General features: G+C 36.7%; 1 protein-coding gene across 1 annotated transcript; it reads right to left on the bottom strand.

The window, feature by feature from the left end:
* Positions 1-3918: 3918 nt before the first annotated feature.
* Positions 3919-5904, bottom strand: LOC135687386 (uncharacterized). Its single transcript, XM_065203930.2, has one exon. It carries the CDS (start codon positions 5630-5632, stop codon positions 4217-4219), a length of 1416 nt encoding a protein of 471 aa, XP_065060002.2. The 5' UTR covers positions 5633-5904; the 3' UTR covers positions 3919-4216.
* Positions 5905-25252: the final 19348 nt, after the last annotated feature.

Genomic DNA, 25252 nt, shown 5'->3' with positions numbered 1-25252 from the left:
ATCACAGTGTGTTCTTAGCTTTTGAGTTTTGGGGCTATCAAGCTTCAATATCCATGTTTGAACAAGGCAACAGAGAGACAAAACAAGAAATATCCACCCACACAAAAGAACCAATTGCCAATTCTAACTAAGATTCCTTGAGGATCATAGACAAATAAAGTGGTTTTTGGAAGGTATTTTGAGATTTAACGGTAAAACATTGCCATGCCCATACCTGCTATTACCTTACAATCCCGTCCCAGCAGTATATGATTATTCTTGAATTTAGGCCAAGCCCAGCGAAAGCTGAAACTGTCACAAAGAACTTCGCCCTTCCACAGATCGTGGCAAATAAAAAGAATTTAAATCAAATATTTGATTTTGAAAGAGTTTTCACTCCACAACGCAACAATACTGGCTGAGAACGCTGACAATGTGATTATTATGGAAAGCTGCGTAGAAAATGATCTGTTTTATTGACTCTTCAAGTAGTGCAATAAAAACAGACATTTTCCAACAGTCAACAAGAACCGTTAATCAAATATAACAAATAACACAGAGTGCAGTGTATAGACCTCGATCCAGACTCCAAACAGGGACCGCAGAATGTTTGTAAACAGAGTGGGCGGTGTTTATTTGCATTCTGCTAAAAGTTTTATAATTTTCCTATAAATCGTATGCGTTGAATTTTGGAAAAAGAAATCCAATCCAAAAACTATTGCCTTGTGAAATCGTTTAGTGCTTATTCGATAGCCCCTAAACCACCTTGTTCCGAGAAACATGGCCCGCTATTACAAACCCTGCTTATATCTAACTGACGGCTTTCTCGAACCAAAACTCCAGTCTCTTTGATTCTGTCATACAAATTCACTTGTAAATATTCCCTGTATAGAGAACTCTCGCCATAACTTACCCTCGATATAACGAAGCCCTCGATATAACGAAACCCTCGATATAACGAAACCCTCGATATAACGAAGCCCTCGATATAACGAAGCCCTCGATATAACGAAACCCTCGCCATAACTTACTCTCGATATAACGAAGCCCTCGATATAACGAAACCCTCGATATAACGAAGCCCTCGATATAACGACACCTCGATATAACGAAACCCTTGGTATAACGACACCTCGGTAAAACGAATTCAATATTACGAACCAAATTAAACTTAAGTTCCAAATTGAAACGGGGATTTTGATGATTGCAATGTGAAAGACAAAAATTTAAGGAAGATTTGAATAGTCAGATTTTCATTGAAAAGACTATGAAAATCTAAGGACAAGAGGATTTTGTATTATTCTAAAAAACAATATAGTATTTTTACACAACATATTCCAAGCTCTACCTTTCCTTCCTACCTCCAAGTCCTGATTCTTGCAACAGCTTATGACAAATATTTTATCTCTGTGCATTGCATGTTTCACTCAAAGGAACACTTAGCTGAAATCATGTACTTACATTTCTAACAAAACATTTAATCTATCTGTATATGTTTTTTGCCATAAGGGGTAAATAATGACACAGCCAGTGGCGCAATGCAGCTTAGAGAACGCTAGTTCAAAAATGGGCCTCAGCCAAAGGGTGCCCTCAAATAATTTATATATCCTTATCTTATGTAAAAAATTGAGTGCAGTCTCGTTCTGTTTGCTGTTTTTCCTCTTCTTTGTTTCCTATTCTTTGCTTTGCTGTTTTTCTATCCTGTTGAGCCCTGGCTGCTATAGTGTAGCCTGTGTGCAGACTCGACTTTGGGAAAAGTAGGAAATTTCACGTAGGAAATTTTGAGTCTGCACGCAGGCTACTAAAGTGAGGTCGAGGGCTGGTTGTTTGACGCTTTTGTTTGAGATACTGGAGTGAAGGGGAAAGTCGTTGGAAGGAAGAGGAAGAATCTAGCAGAAGAAGAAGAAGAAGTAATTCTGAAGGTATATTCAAGGAACAATACGAAACATCAGGGAATAATATGAAGAAAATTGAGATGAAATCGTTTGTTTTGTAAATAATTTATTGTTTCCTTTCTTGTACTGTGCTGATTTGATTCGTTCGCTGCCTTAGTCTTACTAAATTTAACGTATACAGTCCTATTCTAGATCTGAATCTTCAGAACTGTACTTTCGAATACCTTTCAAGGTATGTATCATCTGCTCCCTAAGGTGGGAAATACACTTAGAATTCCCTTTTCCTTAGCAGGGACGTCACCAAAGGGGGGGGGGGGGGGGGGTACGGGGGTGCGGTACCCCCCCCCAACAATTTGTCAGTCGGCACAATAAGGATATTTCCCGGGCAAAAGCAGCAATTTTGTACTCGCCCTGTAACCTTTTTGCAACAATTGTAAAGTTTAAACAATTCTGTAGTAGCTGAACTTTCGAAGTATGGCGCTGAAGTATGAACTTTGCACCAGAATTGCATAAAAGCAGCATATAAGAGTCTTTTGACCACACCCTTAAAGTGTGAGACACGCCCTTTCTGTCAGCAAAAAGCACTTCTTTACCCCTCCAAACATCTTTTTGACTTCGCCCCTGTTCCTTAGACTTGAAACTTGATTCTATGCAGGTAAATTTCTATATTTTAAGACATCGCTCAATTTTAGCTAATGCTTTTTAACTGAAGCTTGTATAACTCAACCCCCCTCCCCCCTCCCTTGTTAACGAGAAATCATATTATTTTACACCTTGCTATTTTGTTTGACACACCCTACACCATTAGATGACCCTTCTTGCAATCTGTAAATAAAGGCCCCGATTTGGTTTTTCCTATGGCCCCGGTGCCTCCCTTATGGCATTTTTAATCTGCGGCGTTAAAAGAACCATATCAATATTCACAGATGACATATTATTTGGTAATACTAAGAGTAATCTCCCTTAGACCTTTAGAGCTTTAAGATAAACTGTCATTAGCTGTATTTTCTTGCATTTTTGAGGATACTTGGATTCGGAAGGCCTTCAAAAGATCAATTGTTTAATGACCTCAATTTTATCAATCATTACACACCGTATTTTTCAACTTTAATATATTTTGCAGGAATAGTATCTAAGCAAATTAACAATATGGTTCTAAGGGCGTGGCAGGGTGTAGCTGGTTATTCAATTAGTCAATTCTACCACGCCCATTCAAAGGTTACTTTAGCTGGAAAAGGGATTAAGCAGATGCCGTTGTTTTGCCAAAAAACAAATGCCTTTGCGTAAACAGCAATAAGATAAATGGATTCTAAATACTGCTGCCTATTTCATTAAATATTGCTGCCTATCAACTGTGTGGCTGTTGTGTTTGGACACAGGCAGGGCATGGGACTTGGAAATCGGGCCTCTGTAGACAGCAGCGGTTTTAGGATTGGACCGGGGGCAAACACATCTACGGGACCCTTGTTCTTTACAATGTCTATCTTTTTCTTAGATGTAGGGCCCCTTTTGGCTACCATCAGAGTGGGCCTGGGGCCATGGCCCCCTGGACCCCCCCTAAAACCGCCACTGCCTGTAGAGAATGACGATGCTAAATAAGACGATCATAATTGAAAAAGTAAATTGTTGTATTTTTGAATGGCAAAGATCAAGTTTTGGTAAGAAATTAGCTAGAATCTCAAGGTGTGTCCAGAATGTGACTGCTACCCAAACTTTATATGTTTCTCTTGGTTTCATCTTGGGTTATGCAGCACAGGTATGTAATAGAAACAATAGAAAGTAGGCGTGGCCTGGGTGCTTCATAGGAGCTTCTATTGTTTTTCTTGGACCTTTCTCCGGTCAGTGGCAGTGCGATCGTAGTGTTTTCCTGACTCTGAGTAATGTATAAATAAATTAGAGTATTGATTTAACCAATAATACACTCATCTCCTGACTGGCTTTTAAGTTGAGACGTGCTGATGTTGTTGCTCAACCGACCACAAGAGCAAGAGCTACTTCTTCAAATAAGCTGCACACAGAATTGGTAACAAAGAAAACTTAGGAGTAACCATAAGGTGTTCTAAACAGTTCACAACATTTGTCTAATCATAAACTAATGTCACAAACATACCCTACAGAAAACTGACATAATAATTTTAGTTTTCTAGCAAATCAATCAATTAACTAGATCTATCTTTGGAAGAGCCTTCTGAAAAAGTTTAAAATAACAATTTCAATGGGCAAATGAAAAAGGTTTCATAAAGTTATAGATAAACAACTAAACTTTGCTGTCCTGAGCTGTAGGCAGGTGGTCGACATTGCTGTCCTAAATCAACTAGCCCCCTACATCCATAGATCAGTTTTCAAAGCAGTGATTCCCACATCGCTAGGAATCCTTGTTTCCCGCTATATGGGTCCCAGCTAAATTCGACATACAATGTATTGACTCTTGATGTGAAAACTGACTGACGAAAACTGCCACGTGATGAATGTAAGGCGCGACCATATGGTCCATACTCCCTTATAGTTAACCTGGTTCTGTAATAATTCATATCGGTTTGGACAAAGCGGAGCTGTAGACGGGAAAGTGTGCCAGTAATCGTCCAGGAACAAGAGTAAGGACCATTATAGTTACCAGAAGGGTAGCCTGGTGATGAAAACACTCCCAAACGCCCCGATAACCGGCCGCCGCAGCCACGTCTAAACAATCCTTGGCCAGACGGACGAATAACAAGAATCATTGATGCATGTGATTTGCCGATTGGGCTTTCACCAAAGCATTTGTACATCCCACCGTCGCTCATCTTCAGGCTACCTATTAATAGAGAACCGTTTTGGAAGACCACTGCATCTTCTGGCAGACGACCATCCACCTTACGCCATGTGATACTGGGCAGGGGAAAACCAGTCACATTGCAGTGCACTTTCAGCTGATCTCCAACAGAACTGACAATTTGGTTTTTAAAAATATACACCTTAGGTGGGACAAGAACAGAAAACGCTGCCTTACTTCTTGCCTCGCCCATAAAGTTGATGGCTGAGCATTCAAAATATCCGTGGTCTGTCGATGATACATTCTGTACTTCAAGATGAGTTGCGTTCGTTTTGTGATACCGTGTATTATTATACAAAACTCTTTTACCGTTGTGAAACCAAACTATGGATGGGAGAGGATACCCACTCGCCTCACATGAAAGCATAACAGACTCTCCTTCGAAGATTTCGGTTTTCTCTGGCGGTAGAGATATAACTGGCACGTCGACAGTAGGACCAGGCGGTCCACGTATTCCAGGATCTCCCTTTAGCCCTTTTGGACCACGCGGCCCTGGCGGTCCTTGCACTCCACGCCTCCCTTCTTGTCCTAGATCGCCTTTCAACCCGCGAGGCCCCGGTAGGCCCTTTTCTCCTTGAATGCAAGTGACGGTATTGTTATAAAAGCAGTTTCTGTACAATTCATCTTTGTAGTGTTTAAGATAGGAACCAAACAATGTGTTAAGGGTAAGAAAGAAATCGTTTGGAGAGGTAGGTCGTTGTACATGGCGCTTTGCTCTCGAACCGACAACAAATTGATTGAAAACCTGCTGAATATCATCAACTTCGAGCCTCTTTCTTTTGGCCTGAACTTGGAGTTCCAAAGTTTCGATTTTCTGGTTGCATTCTTCCACTTTATTTATCAAGCTGAAACATACAAATGTGCACGCTGTTGCCAGGATTACAGCCATCATTGCACTGGTCAACGAAAGGACGATCCATAATTTCATTTTCACGGTGCCTTCCATTTTGGATGTCTCTTTTCTGTGGTCGAACTTCTGGTTTCGTGGAAATCGGCTCCTGTTGTGCACAACTGTGACAAAAGGATTGCACGTGACTCTTATATTTTCATTCAATTCCGTGAGTAAATAAGCGCATTTGTTTGAAACTGGTCAAGTATAAAAGAGGTTCTGAGAGCAGGAATGTTGAAGAGTCAAGAGCTTGATATTCCCGAAAATTAGCCCGTTTTGCCTTCCCATGGCTTTCTTGTTCTTTTTATAACATTTCACTACACCTCTCATCTGGCTTGTCCGGGAGACGAAACCTCTAGCCCTTTGTTTCGAAACGATACCGTCTTAACGTGAAACAGTGTTGGAGGGTCGTGGCACAATATTCGCACAGTTGTTCTGTCTGTGACCACAGTACTCTTGAACTTTCCGTCAGGGCTTCAAGTGATAACGCGCATGTGCAATGACATCGAAACGGGGGCTAGGGCATGGTCTGGAACACAAGCACGATTCACCACCCCATTTGCTGACAAAGTGGGTAAGCCGTCCTTTATTCGCTTACACATCGTTTTTACAATGAAATATATTTTCAAGGGGGGTGTCATAGGCCCCTCCTCTCTCGTAGCGACGGCCCTGTACGTCTTTCAGTCCAATTTATGTGGCTGTTGTTGCAGAGAGTCGTGCTGGCAGCTCTTTTTAAAGATCTTTTTAGATTTTTTAGGGATATGTAATCCAAACTCTTCACAGCTAAGTAGCGGAAAGTTTTGTTTCAAAACTTTAAGTTGTATCTTGAAATTTGAACATACATATCCCTGTTTTTTAATTTGAATTTTTGGTCCTTTTCTGGTATTTGTCCCATAAGCAGGGGCGAGCTTGCCCTACCCTACTTTTGCCCTTCCAAAAATAAAAGCTGTTGAAATATGATAGAAAAGCAACAATGCCGAGAGAATAAAGCCCAAACATATTTCGCGAAGCCACATAGGATCAATCATACGGGACAATGGATAGCAGCGTCGCCACTGCTCCAACATTGAAACAAATGACCGGGAACAAGAGCTGCGCCCTGGATATATTTATAAGAATCATGCCCTTTGAATGTCTTAAAGATATATTTTCTTAACGAGTGATAATACATTAATACATTTAACAGCAACCAGTACTGCTAATTGATTTGAAAAAATTGATGGAGAACAGAACTCTTAACGACATCTTTGCAACATCATACAAATAATAATGTATCGACTGGATATTCAGTTATCAATAAATCAAATTTATACTACTCACTAATACCCATACTACTCATGAACGCTATTGTCTTATCAAGACAGTATTTCTTGAAAGCTTCAAGAGTCCAAAGCTCTTGCAGCTCTTAGATAAACGTAGGGTACTGCCCTGCAAAACTTATGATATATATGCAGACGACATTGTTTGGAGTACTGGCAGTAGCGGCGCCACGGTGGGGGGGGGGGGGGTTGGGGGAGGAGAGAATCGATTCACTCAGCAGAATCGATTTTGTATTTCGCCTAATGCAAGAAATGCGACCTTTAAACTAGGCCTAAATTCGATGAGAAATGTTGGTTAATATTTTGACACCGTACTTTTTGTGATGTAATCCTATGATTTTCAAACTGCCAATTTTAAAGGTTAGTCATATAGGCATTCCTTTCAGATAAAATTGGCGTTTCCTGTTGGTAAAAGAGCGTTTTCTGGTGGTTAAAAGAACGTTGCTTAAATTTTTTTGTTTGTCCCACCCAGAGCTTAGTGGCTGGCGCCGCCATTGAGTACTAGGGCTACTACACCCCAAACGCCATTACATCCCCCATAGCCCCTAAGCCCTACAACCCATAGACCCCCACATCCCTTACAACCCCACATCTGCAGAAGCTCGTCCTTTACCCTGGGTACCAAAGCCACATCTTTTCGAGCGCGTAAATAGAATACCATGAAGAGAAGTGAAGGAGCGGAATTTTATACATCTTGACTGAAAGGTGAAAGGGGAGATTCCCAAAACCTCTGTCAACAAAGGGGGCTATATCCCCCTGAGCCCCACTTCATGGCACCACTGACATAGGACCAGCTGCTTGAGCTTGACCATATATTTTGTACCATAGCATCATTGAATATCAATTGGGTATAAACCAGGAAGACAAATAAGCATGACCTATTTTTCCACAAGATATATGAATATAGTTTTCACCTTCTCCATATGATCTGTGTTAATCTGCGTGATTCGACACACCTTAAATGAAGATGTCCAATACGAAACAAGAAGTTATAGAACCTTAAAGTAATCTTAGAGGTTTAATCAAAATTGAGACATATTCACTCTTACTATACAATAAAGAACAATAGAACTCCATGTAACCAATGTCCCTCTATTTCAACAGTTATTCTTCTTTACCAAAATCAACACACATCTTGCTTATTAATATCTTTGCTGTAGAGATTTAGTTCATAAGATCTCCCTGATGAGCGCGCAAGCATGAAACTCAGAGTAATAGCAAACATCAAGCATGGTAATGTCAGAATAGACAACGCATACAAAGTTGTAACCTTTGAGCAGTAAATACTTTTCGAAATATCATATCACTTTTTATTATTAAAATGAAATATAAATTTCATGAAATAGTACGCCACCTTTTTACGGTCAAATCAATTAAGAATTGAATTAACGTGCATGGATTTTATGAGAATCGAATGAGTTCGATTGATTAAGAATACTGATTGAGCAACATAAGAGTCTAACTGCCCTGTGTGGTTGCGACCCTGTATATATAGTGGCGTTTTGTGACGTCAAAGGACCCTGATGGTTATATTTTGACAGTTCTGTTATTATAGTTATTAGATAGCCAGGCTGTAGACTGGTTTTTAAATCAAATTGATCTAATCTTTCTAGACTGGAAATTTATCGTAAATTAGCTCCTCCCACTTGTCTTGCAGAGTATTTACATGGAGTATAATGCACAGAACAGTGTTTTGCGTAGACCCTGCACTCTTTGTCTTATATACACCACTGATTAACTAATTGAATCATATATGCACCTTGCGTAACATGTTAATGACAGTTGAAAAAGAGGCCAGGCCAAATCTATGTCAGCCCTAAATTGTTCGGAAGACGAAACTATCCTTCCTTTGTTTCGAAACAATACCATCTTAAACCAGTCAGTGTTGCAGAGTCATAGCATATGCGCATTAACACAATTCTTGAACTTTCTGCCAGGGCTTCAAGTGATAATGCGCATGTGCAATGACCCCGAAACGGGGGCTAGTGCATGTCTGGAAGACGGGCATGATTCATCTCCTGAACAATACATAAAATTAAACGAATGATTCTGTAAATCATCGTTTGCTTCTCAAATGACTAAATGAAAGATGCAGCGTAATGGGAGATGCGTTGAAATGGTTTGAGTCCTATTTAACTGATCGTTTGCAATGGGAGATGCGTTGAAATGGTTTGAGTCCTATTTAACTGATCGTTTGCAAAATGTTAAAGTAAAAAATGTTACTTCAAAGAGATGACCCTGTCGTGTTGTGTTCCTCAGGGTTCAGAATTAGGACCATTGTTGTTTCTGGTCTATACATTGCCACTAAGAGATATTATGTGAACGAAAGAACAAAATTTCACATCTACGCTGATGATACTAAAATTTACATGTCATATCCTCCAAATGATGCAGCATCCACCTCAGTAGCAAGAATGGATGAGTGTATCAAAGAAATTGAATCATGGATGCTGATGAACAGGCTTAAGCTTAATGATGAAAAAACTGAAAAATTGGTTATTGGTACCCAGCAACAATGCAAGAAAATCCCAGACATACCCCTCAATGTTGGTGGCAGTGTCATTAAAGCCAATGAAAAAGCAAGGAATCTTAGTGTTGTTTTTGATAAAATTTGACACTGAAATCCCACGTAAACGCGTTGTGCAAATCAGCTAGATATCATTGGCCTTGCTCGAGGAAGCTTTACCAGGGAGGCTGCAGAGAAAGCTATACACGTCTTTGTCATGTCAATCAAGTGACTGCAACAATTTTCTATTACATGGGTCATCATTATGTGAATTACAACAGCTGCAGAAGATCCAGAACGCTACTGCAAGAATGTTAACAAGTGAACACAGTTACATAACACCAGTATCGAAAAGCAGGATACAGTACAAAATACTCATAAGTGTTTAAATTCTAGCGTTTAAAAGATCTTGAAACCTTTAAGTGTTTAAAGGATCTAGCGCCGGATTAAGTGTTTAAAGAATTATCAAAATTACGTAAGGCTTCTCGTTGGACTAGATTTGACGGTGATGAACTTTTATTAGATGTAGGAAAGACAAAATTAATTACGGCTGGGGTCGTGCTTTTACAAATGTTGCCCCTTTTCTCTGGAACAGACTCTCCTACTCAGTTAGAGCATGCAACACTTTGGAAATTTTTAAATCTTATTTGAAGACACATTTATTTCAAAAGTATTTTATTGATAAATTGTTTTAATTAGATTTATTGAGGTAAAACCTTGTAAACTTTACCTTTTTTTAACATACGTTTTGTAACACTTGTAAACTTTACCAATTGTAATGCGTCTATGTGCCATGTGGATATATGGTGCAATATAAATGCTTTTATTATTTTGTTGTTGTCATTAGTTGCCTTCTCAATGTCATTGGACCTTCTTATTATAGATGCACAAGAAAACTAAGTTCATAAAAAATCGCAAGATTGGTTTGAGCATTTTATGCTTGAGGGGTCTTCTTAATGCAAGAGATCTGTGTACTGAAAATCCTAATAATCTATATGTTTACTTTTTCGTCGATACCAAGGTAGCATTTGTGCTTCACTATTAGTAGCTGGCATTATGCAGATATTTTGAGCGGAGTATATAAAAGAATGGAAAAGGTAGTAAAAATGGCGGCTAAAATTCTAGTATCGATTTTTTAAGCCGTTTCACTACACAAATTTCAGAAAAGGGTATAGTGCTAATTTTCAAGCTTTGATTTTTTGAATAAACTTAGACTGCAACGCTCAATATATGAGTTAAGAACCATTATCAAGGCAGTTAATTTCATGCATCAAATAATTAATACCGCCATCCCAAGCTTCACAACTATGTTCAATACAACTGTGTTTGAATATTAGTCTCATATCAAGGAAACCTGATTTTCTATATTTATGTGAATCTGTCTTTTCTGTGTGAAATCAAACATCACAAATTTACAGATACTTGATAAACTGTGCAATGAAATTCCAAATGAAAGCTGAGCTGGGCGTACTTGTAGATATGATTTTAATGATGATTTTTATCAGGGCCGGCGAAACCGGGGGGCCATGGCCCCCCACTTTTCTTCAGATCTAAAGATAAATTTTAGGTAAAAGTGGAAATAAATGTAGTATATGATTCTGTAAGTAACTTTGCCTAGTATTTTCATAGATGTGTCCTTAGTTTTATTACTTTCGTTGCTATGTCTTTACCATAGAAGACAAACATAACATTGAATATGGGAATTAGATCGAAGAAATCGATCATTGTCTAAGTTTTACAACGGGTAACAGCTTGGCTTAGCAAATAGATCGAGAAACCTAGTCCAGAATAACTTGGTGCCAGCATAAATTGACGGAGTTTCGTTTTTTCTATTGCCTAAACTTGGCACACAAGGTCTATTTGTTAACGAGTGTTAAATTTCTCAGAAATATTACAGAAAGATAGAAATCAGCTGTTGAAGGAAAAGAAAGAGCTGGAAAAAACTTTTTTGAGGATATGAGAAGTCTGGGCAGATTGATTCTTAAAAAGTATCATCAAGAAAACCTCAGAGTTTGATCGTTTGGATAATCCATTCCTACTAAGAAAGAGAAAATATCGACGCAACTACAAATTCTATTTAAACTCATTTTGACAAGCCCAGTTTGCAGGTTTTTCAATTTTTTTTTAAAATACTTAATTTCCAAAAAGGTAAGGTCAGTTTTTACAAAGTTATATCTTAACTGGACAAAATTGCTTAACTTTTTATTCTTAGTTTATGGTTCTTCTTTTAATATTTAAAAGTTAATGTTTTTTATTAATCCATGTTTTATTTACTTTTCTCCCCAATCTTATTTCGGGTACTTTCAAAATCTAAAAAAGGTTTCATTACGAGCCATATGATAGTGGTTATTCTTTCAATACTTTTCTATTTCAAGTCAACATCACAATAGACGCGACTATGTGACACCTTCAGGCAAAATTCATTTTAGATACTGTTTCTGGCCATCCCTAAGACACCATAATTCTAAAAAAATTTCTGCCGCCAACCATGGTGGTGGCCTTTCCTAAGTCCTTTCAGGACTTTGATATTTTGGCCCCTCCAATTTAAAATACGTTTCACCTGCCCTGTTTATCATGGTAAGAAAAGCTCGTAAATATCTTGTTGAAATCTGTTGGCAAAACTAAATAGCTTTTGAATTGCAAAAGCTGCTTAGTTAATCAATTCTTAAAACGATTATTGTAAAAATCATGACGAAAAAAAATTATGCATGTAGGTCAAGGACAAAATAAAGAATTAAAAAGTAAATAAATACAAAGTGGCAAAAAACAACTAAATATCTGTAGAAACCTGCAACATGTTTCATGTCGGTGGTGGAACAACTTCAACTTGAAACAAGATTACAATGAAGTGGAATGCTTTGTGGTATTGCTCTCTGCACCAGTGGCATTGAGCAGCCCTCTTAACTTTTGTTCACACTTCCACGCCCCATTCTAAAAACATTTCCTTCCCAGAAGCCATAAAATCAGTTACATAGCTCCTTTAGTGATCTACTAATAATTTTATATTGCATGGAGGACACAGTTGAAGTAAATACAACGTTACTCTGTTACACCTACACGCTGCCTACAAATTTGTCATGCGCATCGAATGTTATTGTTTTCATCGTTAGTTGAGTATATTTATAAGAACTTTAGCACTAGGCGATTGTCTACCATCAAAGCAGCTTTACTAGTGGCATTATCTATTATAGGAAGAAATTCGTAGCTATTAGATTGGTATTAAGCATGTTTAAAATGCAGTTTTGATGATACGTATGCTGAAAATTTATATTCAGTACACAGGCTCTTTAAGATATCAGTTGTAACAAAATGTATTGGTTGGGAGGGCTGCAAAGCTAGGAACTGGGGCGTTCTTAATTTTAGAATTACTTTCTATGTCAAAGAAAATCATTTCCTTTTGGAAAATGTCCTTGTCCCGAAATGCATAGGCTATGAATTTATTTTAATTATAGTGATATTTCTTACTTAACAATTTTGTTAGCTTAAGAGGAGATTTAGGCAAAGGTTTTCCAAAGATGCTTCAAACGTTTTTCAAATAGGCTACCAAAAGAGGCGTAAAAGTTTTCTAAAGATGCTACAAAGGGAGGACTAAAAAGTTTTCTAAAGATGCTACAAAGGGAGGAGTAAGAGTTTTCTAAAGATGCTACAAAAGGAGGAGTAAGAGTTTTCTAAAGATGCTACGAAAGGAGGAGTAAGAGTTTTTTAAAGATGCTACAAAGAGAGGAGTAAGAGTTTTTTAAAGATGCTACAAAGGGAAGAGTAAGAGTTTTCTAAAGATGCTACAAAGGGAAGAGTAAGAGTTTTTTAAAGATGCTACAAAGGGAAGAGTAAGAGTTTTCTAAAGATGCTACAAAGGGAAGAGTAAGAGTTTTTTAAAGATGCTACAAAGAGAGGAGTAAGAGTTTTTTAAAGATGCTACAAAGGGAAGAGTAAGAGTTTTCTAAAGATGCTACAAAGGGAAGAGTGAGAGTTTTCTAAAAATGCTACAAAGAGAGGAGTAAGAGTTTTTTAAAGATGCTACAAAGGGAAGAGTAAGAAATTTCTAAAGATGCTACAAAGGGAAGAGTGAGAGTTTTTTAAAGATGCTACAAAGAGAGGAGTAAGAGTTTTTTAAAGATGCTACAAAGAAAAGAGTAAGAGTTTTTTTAAAGATGCTACAAAGGGAGGAGTAAGAATTTTTTAAAGATGCTACAAAGGGAAGAGTAAGAGTTTTCTAAAGATGCTACAAAGAGAGGAGTAAGAGTTTTCTAAAGATGCTACAAAGGGAAGAGTGAGAGTTTTCTAAAGATGCTACAAAGGGAAGAGTAAGAGTTTTTTTAAAGATGCTACAAAGGGAAGAGTAAGAGTTTTCTAAAGATGCTACAAAGAGAGGAGTAAGAGTTTTCCAAAGATGCTACAAAGAGAGGAGTAAGAGTTTTCTAAAGATGCTACAAAGGGAGGAGTAAGAGTTTTCTAAAGATGCTACAAAGAGAGGAGTAAGAGTTTTCTAAAGATGCTACAAAGAGAGGAGTAAGGGTTTTCTAAAGATGCTACAAAGAGAGGAGTAAGAGTTTTCTAAAGATGCTACAAAGGGAAGAGTGAGAGTTTTCTAAAGATGCTACAAAGGGAAGAGTAAGAGTTTTTTAAAGATGCTACAAAGGGAAGAGTAAGAGTTTTCTAAAGATGCTACAAAGAGAGGAGTAAGAGTTTTCTAAAGATGCTACAAAGGGAAGAGTAAGAGTTTTTTAAAGATGCTACAAAGGGAAGAGTAAGAGTTTTCTAAAGATGCTACAAAGGGAGGAGTAAGAGTTTTCTAAAGATGCTACAAAGGGAGGAGTAAGAGTTTTCTAAAGATGCTACGAAAGGAGGAGTAAGAGTTTTCTAAAGATGCTACGAAAGGAGGAGTAAGAGTTTTCTAAAGATGCTACAAAGGGAGGAGTAAGAGTTTTCTAAAGATGCTACGAAAGGAGGAGTAAGAGTTTTCTAAAGATGCTACAAAGGGAAGAGTGAGAGTTTTCTAAAGATGCTACAAAGGGAAGAGTAAGAGTTTTTTAAAGATGCTACAAAGAGAGGAGTAAGAGTTTTTTAAAGATGCTACAAAGGGAAGAGTAAGAGTTTTCTAAAGATGCTACAAAGGGAAGAGTGAGAGTTTTTTAAAGATGCTACAAAGGGAAGAGTAAGAGTTTTCTAAAGATGCTACAAAGGGAAGAGTGAGAGTTTTCTAAAAATGCTACAAAGAGAGGAGTAAGAGTTTTTTAAAGATGCTACAAAGGGAAGAGTAAGAATTTTCTAAAGATGCTACAAAGGGAAGAGTGAGAGTTTTTTAAAGATGCTACAAAGAGAGGAGTAAGAGTTTTTTAAAGATGCTACAAAGAAAAGAGTAAGAGTTTTTTTAAAGATGCTACAAAGGGAGGAGTAAGAATTTTTTAAAGATGCTACAAAGGGAAGAGTAAGAGTTTTCTAAAGATGCTACAAAGAGAGGAGTAAGAGTTTTCTAAAGATGCTACAAAGGGAAGAGTGAGAGTTTTCTAAAGATGCTACAAAGGGAAGAGTAAGAGTTTTTTTAAAGATGCTACAAAGGGAAGAGTAAGAGTTTTCTAAAGATGCTACAAAGAGAGGAGTAAGAGTTTTCCAAAGATGCTACAAAGAGAGGAGTAAGAGTTTTCTAAAGATGCTACAAAGGGAGGAGTAAGAGTTTTCTAAAGATGCTACAAAGAGAGGAGTAAGAGTTTTCTAAAGATGCTACAAAGAGAGGAGTAAGGGTTTTCTAAAGATGCTACAAAGAGAGGAGTAAGAGTTTTCTAAAGATGCTACAAAGGGAAGAGTGAGAGTTTTTTAAAGATGCTACAAAGGGAAGAGTAAGAGTTTTCTAAAGATGCTACAAAGGGAAGAGTTAGAGTTTTTTAAAGATGCTACAAAAGGAAGAGTAAAAGTTTTCTAAAGATGCTACAAAGGGAAGAGTAAGAGTTTTTTAAAGATGCTACAAAGGGAAGAGTAAGAGTTTTCTAAAGATGCTACAAAGGGAGGAGTAAGAGTTTTCTAAAGATGCTACAAAGGGAGGAGTAAGAGTTTTCTAAAGATGCTACGAAAGGAGGAGTAAGAGTTTTCTAAAGATGCTACGAAAGGAGGAGTAAGAGTTTTCTAAAGATGCTACAAAGGGAGGAGTAAGAGTTTTCTAAAGATGCTACGAAAGGAGGAGTAAGAGTTTTCTAAAGATGCTACAAAGGGAAGAGTAAGAGTTTTCTAAAGATGCTACAAAGGGAAGAGTAAGAGTTTTCTAAAGATGCTACAAAAAGAAGAGTAAGAGTTTTTTAAAGATGCTACAAAGAGAGGAGTAAGAGTTTCTAAAGATGCTACAAAGGGAAGAGTAAGAGTTTTTTAAAGATGCTACAAAGAGAGGAGTAAGAGTTTTCTAAAGATGCTACAAAGGGAAGAGTAAGAGTTTTTTAAAGATGCTACAAAGAGAGGAGTAAGAGTTTTCTAAAGATGCTACAAAGGGAAGAGTAAGGGTTTTCTAAAGATGCTACAAAGGGAAGAGTAAGAGTTTTTTAAAGATGCTACAAAGGGAAGAGTAAGAGTTTTCTAAAGATGCTACAAAGAGAGGAGTAAGAGTTTTCTAAAGATGCTACAAAGAGAGGAGTAAGAGTTTTCTAAATATGCTAAAAAGGGAGGAGTAAAAGTTTTCTAAAGATGCTAAAAAGGGAGGAGTAAAAGTTTTCTAAAGATGCTACAAAAGGAGGGGTAAAAGTTCTCTAAAGATAGAATCCGTGCTACATATAACAATTATTTTGACTCTTATGAAAGAACATTAATGTAGCTAGCACGTTTTTGGTGGTTGAGAACGAAAAATTGGGAGGTGGTACAGAACTATTACGCAACACATATCCATCAACGATTTCAATAACAAACATGTTATTTTTCAAGAAAGAGAAATTGTTCATTATGAAGATGGCTTATGATCTAGATGAATATCAACCAGGCTGTTAACAAAGGCAACCAATGTTTCCCACTGAAGTTTTGTGACAGGAACATGATCGTATTACTCATTTTGCGTATGGTTTGTATTTTATCATAGCTGGACGGAGAAATTTTAAACTTTTTTAAGTTTAATTTTGAAAATGAACAGCCTAGAAGAAGAGTCATCCACCAGAGCCGATAGTATTTTGTCAAAAGTTCTTAGAATATCAATAGACGTTGTCCCTGTGCTACTAGCTGAAATATTTAATCACGCAATTTCCAATAATATGTTTTGCTTTCTAATAAAAATAGCTATTGTGTAAGTTTTTTTAAAAAGGGTGTTTCAACAAGTTAAGAGAATTAAAAATAAATATATCTGCTCCTCTCATCTTCAAAGATATCGAGTGAATCATGATCAATCATGACTACAAATCCATCAATGTAAAAACTGTTCTCTTTTCATTGTGGGTTCAGAAAAAAAGGAAAGCACACACACAGACACATATACCTTAGTCCAGCTTATAGCAAACTTGGAAAAGTCCCTGGATAAAAAGGGATGTTGCTTGTGAAACGCTTATTAACTTGTAACAAGCATTCGAATGTGTCTACCCACTATACTTCTTATGATAATCAAATTTGTAATCTTATGGCTTGTGACAACGCAATTGAAGTTTATTTAAGTGTATCTTAATGAACGAGTATGGCGAGTAAAAATAAACTCCTATTTTAGTAGCTGGATAGAAACAAAGCAGGAAGTTCCTCAAGAGCCAATCTTAGGCTTGTTGCTTTTGAGCACTTAACATTAATGATATGTATCTGCATTTGGGCCTATGCAGCTTTGCAGATGACAATAAAACTTGGCTGTACAAAGCTGATATAAACGAACTAAGTAGGTACATTTAACAAATGGCTTTGTGAGAATACTTTGGTACTCAGAGGCGATGAAAGCAAGCTCATAACTTTTAAGGCCAACTAATCTAACCTAGAATCGAAAATTCAAAATGACTGTACTATCAGAAAGTTGGAATGTTATTTTATTTGAGTGAAATTGGATCAACAACTAAGGTTATATTAAAAACTTTTGAAATGAAGCTGGAAAAAGATAAACACCCTAGCCAGATTTCCCTCGTGGATGGATGAATCTAAGCAAATACTTTTAATGAAAAAACTCATTTTATCATAGTTAAGTTATCGATGTCCTTATTCGATATATTCAAGTAATAAAAGTAATAGCCAGATAAACAGGATTCATGAAGAGCAATAACAATATCTTGTGACGATTATCAGTCAACTTTAAGCAACTTTAGACGAGAAATAAAACAATTGACTCTCACGAAAAAAAATTTCCAATATCCAGCTTTTAGTGATGAAATATTTTCAATACATGAATGCTTCCGAAACTTAAAAACTCATAATTTGAAACAATGGAGCGACATATCTTTATAGATGAATTTAATACCGTGTTTTACTAGTACTACTACTATAATTCCTCACGCAATTTTTACTGCACGTCGCGCTTTATAATTTTATGCCAGTCTTTTTTATTCTCTTCTAGTACCTAGTATGATACCGATATTGTTGAAATCCATGCTATACAGAAAATATGTAGCCAATTTTTTAACTCAATCTCTTTTTAACTCAAATTTTTAACTTGCGCATTGCATCAATTTTAAATACAGAAAGAAAATAGGGAATAAGTTGTACAAATATAATTTTGAAATTTTTTGTTGTTGACCACATAACCTCAAAGAGTAGTATAAAATACATCTGCGCAAAATAAGCAAATGTGCGAAAATAGTAAAATGTGTCACAAACTAGCTAGAGGTTAGACCACATGAGCACAGACAGTTCATCCATAAAATCACCGTAAATTGGCCTTAAAATCTACGACTTAGGCCATAGCACTATTGATCCGTTAGGAATATTCAGTTTTTTCACTTGGTGAATCCCAGTCAATTTACAACAGATTTGGGTCGCTCTCACTGTAGAGGTCTGCCATGATGCTTTTTCATTTTATGTGATCTGATGCCAAATATTCTGAAAATGTAAACTGTTGACGTGACACACCAGAGCTCTAATGTGATACTAGAAAAACATGATCAAAAATATTTCTGATTTCCTTCTTGAATGGTTTAATTTCTTTTTTCTAATAAAAATGCATCACTTAGAATTATGTTTCTGAAACGGTAAGTAACGTTTAAATCATAAGAAGTATAATGCTAATTAGAAATTAATGTAAAAGTTTTATTCAATTTTTAGCCAATTTACTATTTTCATTATATTAATTCCTGAATGGTTAATTTAACATCATGTGCTTAAACTATTTTGACACACGATGGATGCAAATGCACGCATATCGTAAGCACGTTCATAAAATTTCAAAAGGCTTATTTGCTGACTAAATAGGCCGTAAATTGAATGTTTGAAATATTAGTAAATCATTAAAATAAAAATTTAATGCTCTATGTCAATCTAGAAATAAGTAACACATTTACATCTAGAGTTCAGTAAATTACAACGATTTTTGGAGAGAATTTATTCCAGCGGTATTAAGATTTTTTTTCTCAATTTTTGCGATTGTTTGTGAAGAAATTCGAATGAATTCATAAAGCAATTTTCAACAAAAAAGCATTTACTTAAGCACTGAATAGAAAATTAAAAGAGAAAACTTGATCATTACAGCATATTGACTTGAAATATCTTCTGAAAAAATTAAACGATAGAATATCAAAGTCAATAAAGATTATATGGTAGATGGAAGATAAAATAATGTGAAAATTAGGTTTAGAGAAAATTTTTAATTTCCAAACTTCTGTTTATATTCGCATTCAAAATAAAAAATGAATAAAATAGTACATGCTGCCGAGAAAGAACTCTTAGGCCTGGTTCAAACGTCGCGCTTCTCATGTGCCGAACCTAACTCGAGAATTAAGTACATGAGGGGCGCGACGTTTAAATCAATTTGGTACGGCAGATTGAGTTAGGAGCAGCAGAGCTTGCCAAGCTGCACGGCTCCAGCACGGCACGGTTTCAAGCGTCGAATGCATAATTATATTTAATTTATTTTCCTTCACAGAATTAATTTCCTTCTTGGAGGGCGCATGCGTTTCAAACAAATATTTGAGATTGTGCGCCTTAACTAAGATACTTCATATAACAATCCTAAAACCCATTTGGCACGACATGGTTAAGTTCGACATTTGAAACGGGAGTCGCGCTAAACATGCTCAAGTGTCGCTCCAAACAGAGTTAGGTTCGGCACATAAGAAGTGCGACGTTTGAACCAGGCCTTAACTGTCCTTTGCAATAACAACTGTTCCTTCGTGATTGATTCGAGATTTCAAAATATGAATGGAAAGTATCCCCAAATTATGTTCCCCAACAATCTATTGTACAGCAAATAAACCAAGTACAGCAAAAATAAACAGGAAATAATTTTGAAATGGCTTTGAAAAAAGCAAACATTTTACAACATTCCAAGAGCTTTAAGTATATTGCAAAATGTTTGATTTTTCAGAGCCTTTTTAAATTTTGTACCGCTTAAGAAAGTAGCTAGAACACTTTGAAGTGAAGCTGTGTCTGGTCCTGCCTCTCAATAAGACTAAAAATCGTGATTCATATCACGCCTGGAATTACAGAGAGTTGGCTACCCTCCTCACTCTAAGTCCTTCTCCAACTAAAATTTTCTAGCCTATTATTGCAAAAAAGTGGGTGGGCTATAGCCCCTGCTAGCCCAATGGCTGCGCGGTGCCTGATGCCGAATGTGACAGGCTAGAGCCCAGGTCACAAGCATGAAGAGGCTGGATCCATGGTTTGGACGCTTCTCTCCAGTCCTACCATCAGTAAATTAGAGCTACTGGGGTACTGGAAAGAATGTAAGGGAAAGAACAGGTCACCCTTCTTTTCCATTCTATTTGGACGAAAATAAGTGTGCTCTAAGTCACCGGGAAGTGCATTGCACATTAAGTTTATACAATAAGACTAGATAGAATGAACCAGGGAATTTTTAAAGGAAATTTAGAGTTGTACATTTTTCTCCGGAGCACTGTGTTGAAGGAATAATTATTGGTTCTTATAAGTATAAACAAGATGTACATGATGCGCAGGTACAGGTAGCTTGCGCTCCAGACCAGTGGCGTAGCCAGGGCTAGAAGATAGGAGGGGCAAAGAGGAGTCCGACAGCAGAGAGTCCGGGGCTTTACCCCGGAAAAAAGTTTTGCTGACTACACCCTCAAGAATTTAGAAAAACGCCCCATTTTGCAAATGCGTTTGGAAAAGCTATGGTTTTTTACATGGCAATGGTTTGCTAATCAAACACAATATCCGTCGAATTTAGCTTTTCATGGCTGACCCCCATTCTACAACTGTCTATTTTGTTCAAAACTCCTCTAACGTTTATATTCTAAATTTTGTAAGCGAGGAACCGCTACGTGTAAAAACCAATTTTCCAAAGTTGCAAACGAACATCAAACATCAAAACAAAATAATAAGCAGTATGCATAAGTTTCAAACTAAGTTTATTGTCCTTTCAGCAAAATCTGCAAAATCCCCGACAAGCATTTCACAATCCAGTTTTTTTAAGGATTGAAACGCTTTAGCGTTTTAATTTCTTTTTTATCACGAATTTCTAAAGACCCTAAAGAAATGTTTCTATCTAAACCCAAAGAGGGGCGAAATGGTAAACCATACAATGAAGGTACCGACGAGGGTCGCCGCAAGCGAAGCGAGCAGAAAATATTTGCGACCATGCCATTTAGATTAGCTTGACATTTCAGAATATTTCTTACAGATGTCTGAAATATCCACTCCCCTCCCCCTCCCTGAGATGCAAATTTTTTTTGGGGGGGGGGGGGGCGGGGCGGCCGCCCCCTTTGCCCCCTCTCTACGCTACTGCTCCAGACCCCTAACTTCAAAGTAGAGTTTTGGACATTGTTAATATTCATGTTCAATTGCCATGCTCATCAGTAAAATAATTTAGGCCTATATAAAACGCTCAATTTTATTTTTCGAAATAGATTTATATTGTAATATCAATTTGCAGAAAAGCAAGTAGATTCTAACTCAAGTTGGAAGCAAAATTATAAAGTATATTATGATAGAAAACCAATTATTCTATCAGAAATCACAAGAAACCAAAGCCAACTACAAAGATTCTTGAAAGACAAAATTGTTTTTGTGGAGCGACATTTAATAGCGATGTAATGTTTAATTTTTTAAAAACTTTAATATCGTATTTTTTGAGCTACGCCAATTAGGCGGACAAAACTGATGACGATAAAGCAAGGTATAAATAGCAATTGCACATCAGCTTGAGAAGTAAATGTTAAATTGTCTCTAATTTAGTTGTCAGTCTGTTTGGTTTGAGCATACAACTGTAAAATTTTAATTCGAAACTGGTGAAATGATTTATTTTTCGCTCTGAATTTTTACTGTCATCTGATTTAAGAGTTTAAACAGGCTCCTGCTTTGACACTATCAATTTCGTGCTTCGTTTGTGTGTGACTCAAGAACGATATAGCAACTACGAAGTTTTGTAAAAATCATAGCAGCTATGACTATAGCAACGATATAGCAACTATCAAATTTCCTCTACATCGAATTTATTTCATCTGTAATTTCTATATCCCAATAAGTCTTTGTTTCATCTGAGCATCATCTTTAATATCTTTTTTGTGTTTCATCATTCAAACTTTTTTTTTCTGCAAAAGTTTTCCTGAATTTTTTGTTCATTAACGCAAAATTTTAGAACTGCACAGATTTTGATTTAGAACTGCACAAAAAACTATTAGAACTGCACATTTTGTGTAGAACTGCACGTTAAAAAAAACTCTGGCAATAAACTGTTCTTCATTACTTTCAAAATTTACTTGAATCTGTGGCATCAGTTCATCATGATGGTTTTCGAAAAGAAAAGAATTTTTTAGTTGGTAAAATACTTTACAGAATGGTCTTCGATCTATGCGTTTATTGTGTTGCAAAAGTATGGAACATCGCCTTATCTGGGGCTATCTTTTCAAAACCAAATCCTTTACTTCTCTAAGCATCGAAGGCATGCATTCAAAGTAAACATGGTCTCCGCTGCTCTTTGAATCGAAATTAAGTTTGTCCATCACTTGTGCTATTCATAACTTGAGAAACTCAATAACAAAGTATTCCATTTAATGAGGGGTACTGTCTCCAGAGCCATCGAGAGAGGGCAAAGGGAGCAAAAAGTAACCAGATTTAGAATGGAATCAACTAAAAGTAACAGAAATTTTGTCTAATAATGGTAAAGAGTTTCTAAGGATCGCAAGAACATTAAAGGTTGCATAAATTTTCTGCTCGCTTCGCTCGAAGGGGGCCGTATGTTCTGCAGCATGAATGCATTCAGCTTACTGTATGTTGATGACTTGAAATATAAAAGCAAACAATGAATTGATTTTATACTAGAAAATACCAAAACTTTATGCCAAAACTTAACGAAGAGCTAGTTTGGACAGTTCTCGCCTCAGCTGTTTCAAAAAAATCAAAGATTTGACCTGACAGAAATGGAGTCTTGCCCTGTGCATATTTTAATCACATCACCTGCTTCCAAAGTCATTTATAACCAGCGGCCAAGATCCCTATTTCCGTAACACAATTATTCTTTATTTGATATTTTGGTGTCTGGTCCCAAAACGGAGATGTTATAAAACTAATAGGAAACAACTAATAAGTCACATTTTAGGATTACAAATGTTTTAAAACATTCGGTCGGATGTTATGCATCAGAAACACAGAGGCATTGAAGGTTTAACAGTCTTAATCCAATTGAAGGTTTATATGCAGAATTAATATAGAATCTTTTTTTGAATTGTGATTATGTAAACTCTCATTAGACAGTTGATTCTTTATGATAACTTTATGCATGCAATTGATAAACAAAACTCGACATGTGAGTAAAATATTCTATTTTTCATAATATGCTACCTCTGAAATAATTACTGCATTCAAGAGATTAGGATGATTGTTGGCAACAAAACGATGCAGGTAAATAATGTATCTATGACCTGAACTGCCTGGGAGCGAAGAGCTAAAATGTAACCATGGGAATAAATGGGAATGATAGCTATAAATACTCTTAAGTGCCAGGTACACTATACCGGATTGCTATCGGAGCGGAGTAACTTTCATACCGGATAGGGGTTTGAGTTACACTACGCCACACCAATCCAGTACACAACGCTCTGATTAGCGTAGTGAAAATCAGTCCGCCCTGGACGTGATACGAAAATCACTCCGGAGTCAATCAGTAGCGTAGCGTTGTAGTGTAATCGCACGAATCCGATATGCTCCACTTCGAGCCAAAGGATTTCTTATTGTTTTCTGCTTGAAGCAATTCGATCGTTAGTGAACAATGGCTATTTCTGAGATTTTGTTGCTGTTGGATGATGCCCAACGAAAATTGTCGCAACATTTTCGTATTTGGATTCATCTCTTCCCAAATTTTATTGAAGTGGCCCTTAGACGAAAAACATACTTAAACACACCAGAAAGCAACGCAATCTTGCTGTCCGTTCTACGAACCCCATCATTTATCTCTCAATTTTCAGGGTTTTTCTCGTTGTTTTATGCAGTAGTTATTGAAAAACGAATTTACAACAGCAGACAGCTTCGAAAAGATCATCAAATAATTTAATCTGGTGCATTTTAGGTAGGGGTTCACAAAAGCACGTCACGCTGCATTGTTTACTAGAAATGCAGAGGAATGCAGGCGTATTTATACTGTACCAAGTGTTTTTGAGTGATTTATTTAGACTGTACCAAGGCTAGAGTTACACTATACCGGATTGCTATCGGAGCGGATTAGAGCGGAGTAACTTTTTCTCCGGAGTGATATTTAGGGTAGCAGTTACACTACGACGATCCGCTCGCTCATAAGCCTGTATTCCTTTGCATTTCTGGTACACAAAATCCACCAGATTAAATTTGTTGATGATATTTTTGAATCTATGTGCTGTTGCGAATTCGTTTTCAATAGCTATGCGTAAAATGATGAAAACAACCATGAAACCGAGAGATAAATGATGGGGCTCGTAGGACTGATAGCGAGATTGTGTTCCTATCTGATGTGTTAAAGTATGATTTTCGTCCAAGGGCCACTTCAATAAAGTTTTTTTTTCAATAAAGTTAGAATCTCAGAAATTGCCATTGTTCATTAAAGATCGAATTGCTTCAATCAGAAAACAATAAGAAAACTCTTTGTTTCGAAGTGGAGCATCTCGGATTCGTGCGATTACACTTCAACGCTCCGCTACGGAGTGACTCCGGAGTGCTTTTCGATATGAAAGTTACTCCGCTCCGATAGCAATCCGGTATAGTGTAACTGGTACGCAAGTTGCTGTTTTGACGCAATCAGCTTTTAATTGGCTGTCATAAATTTAGAAATCATTTTTACATGGATCCAATAAATTTAGTCTACAGGCCAAAGATTAAATAATCCATGTGTTTTGGTCCCATGCTAAATCGATATTCGGTTAACTCGTAAAAAACCCTTAAAGTTGGGAGTTTTTAAGGATGAAAATATTCCAACAACCAATGAGAAGAAGTATTCCATGACTTATGATGAGCTTTTTAGCAAGCAAATCTTCCTTATAATTTTATAATTTACAGACTGGCAAAATAATCTCCATTTTATTGTTTAAATAGAAAACCATTCGATTACGAGCAATTGCGGAAGAAATATTCCATTTCAAACAGAAAATCTTTCATTTGTTCAGTGAAATAATACTTCCAAGAGAGCAAATTTTGTCATTGTTAGAGTATGGATTTTGCTGCCAATTTACCAAAGTATTTATAATTTGCCTAAAGTTTTAAAAATAGAGCGCGCCAGGATGAAAGAATCCTGCCGATATTTAATAGAATTTAAAACCTGTTTAATCTCGTTTTAAATGAATT

Source organism: Rhopilema esculentum, chromosome 20 (assembly GCF_057945365.1).
Source record: "Rhopilema esculentum isolate cy_ngs chromosome 20, ASM5794536v1, whole genome shotgun sequence".
NCBI classification, from domain to species: domain Eukaryota; kingdom Metazoa; phylum Cnidaria; class Scyphozoa; order Rhizostomeae; family Rhizostomatidae; genus Rhopilema; species Rhopilema esculentum.
The sequence above is the reverse complement of the archived record's forward strand: the minus strand, read 5'-3'. Positions and strand labels throughout refer to the sequence as shown.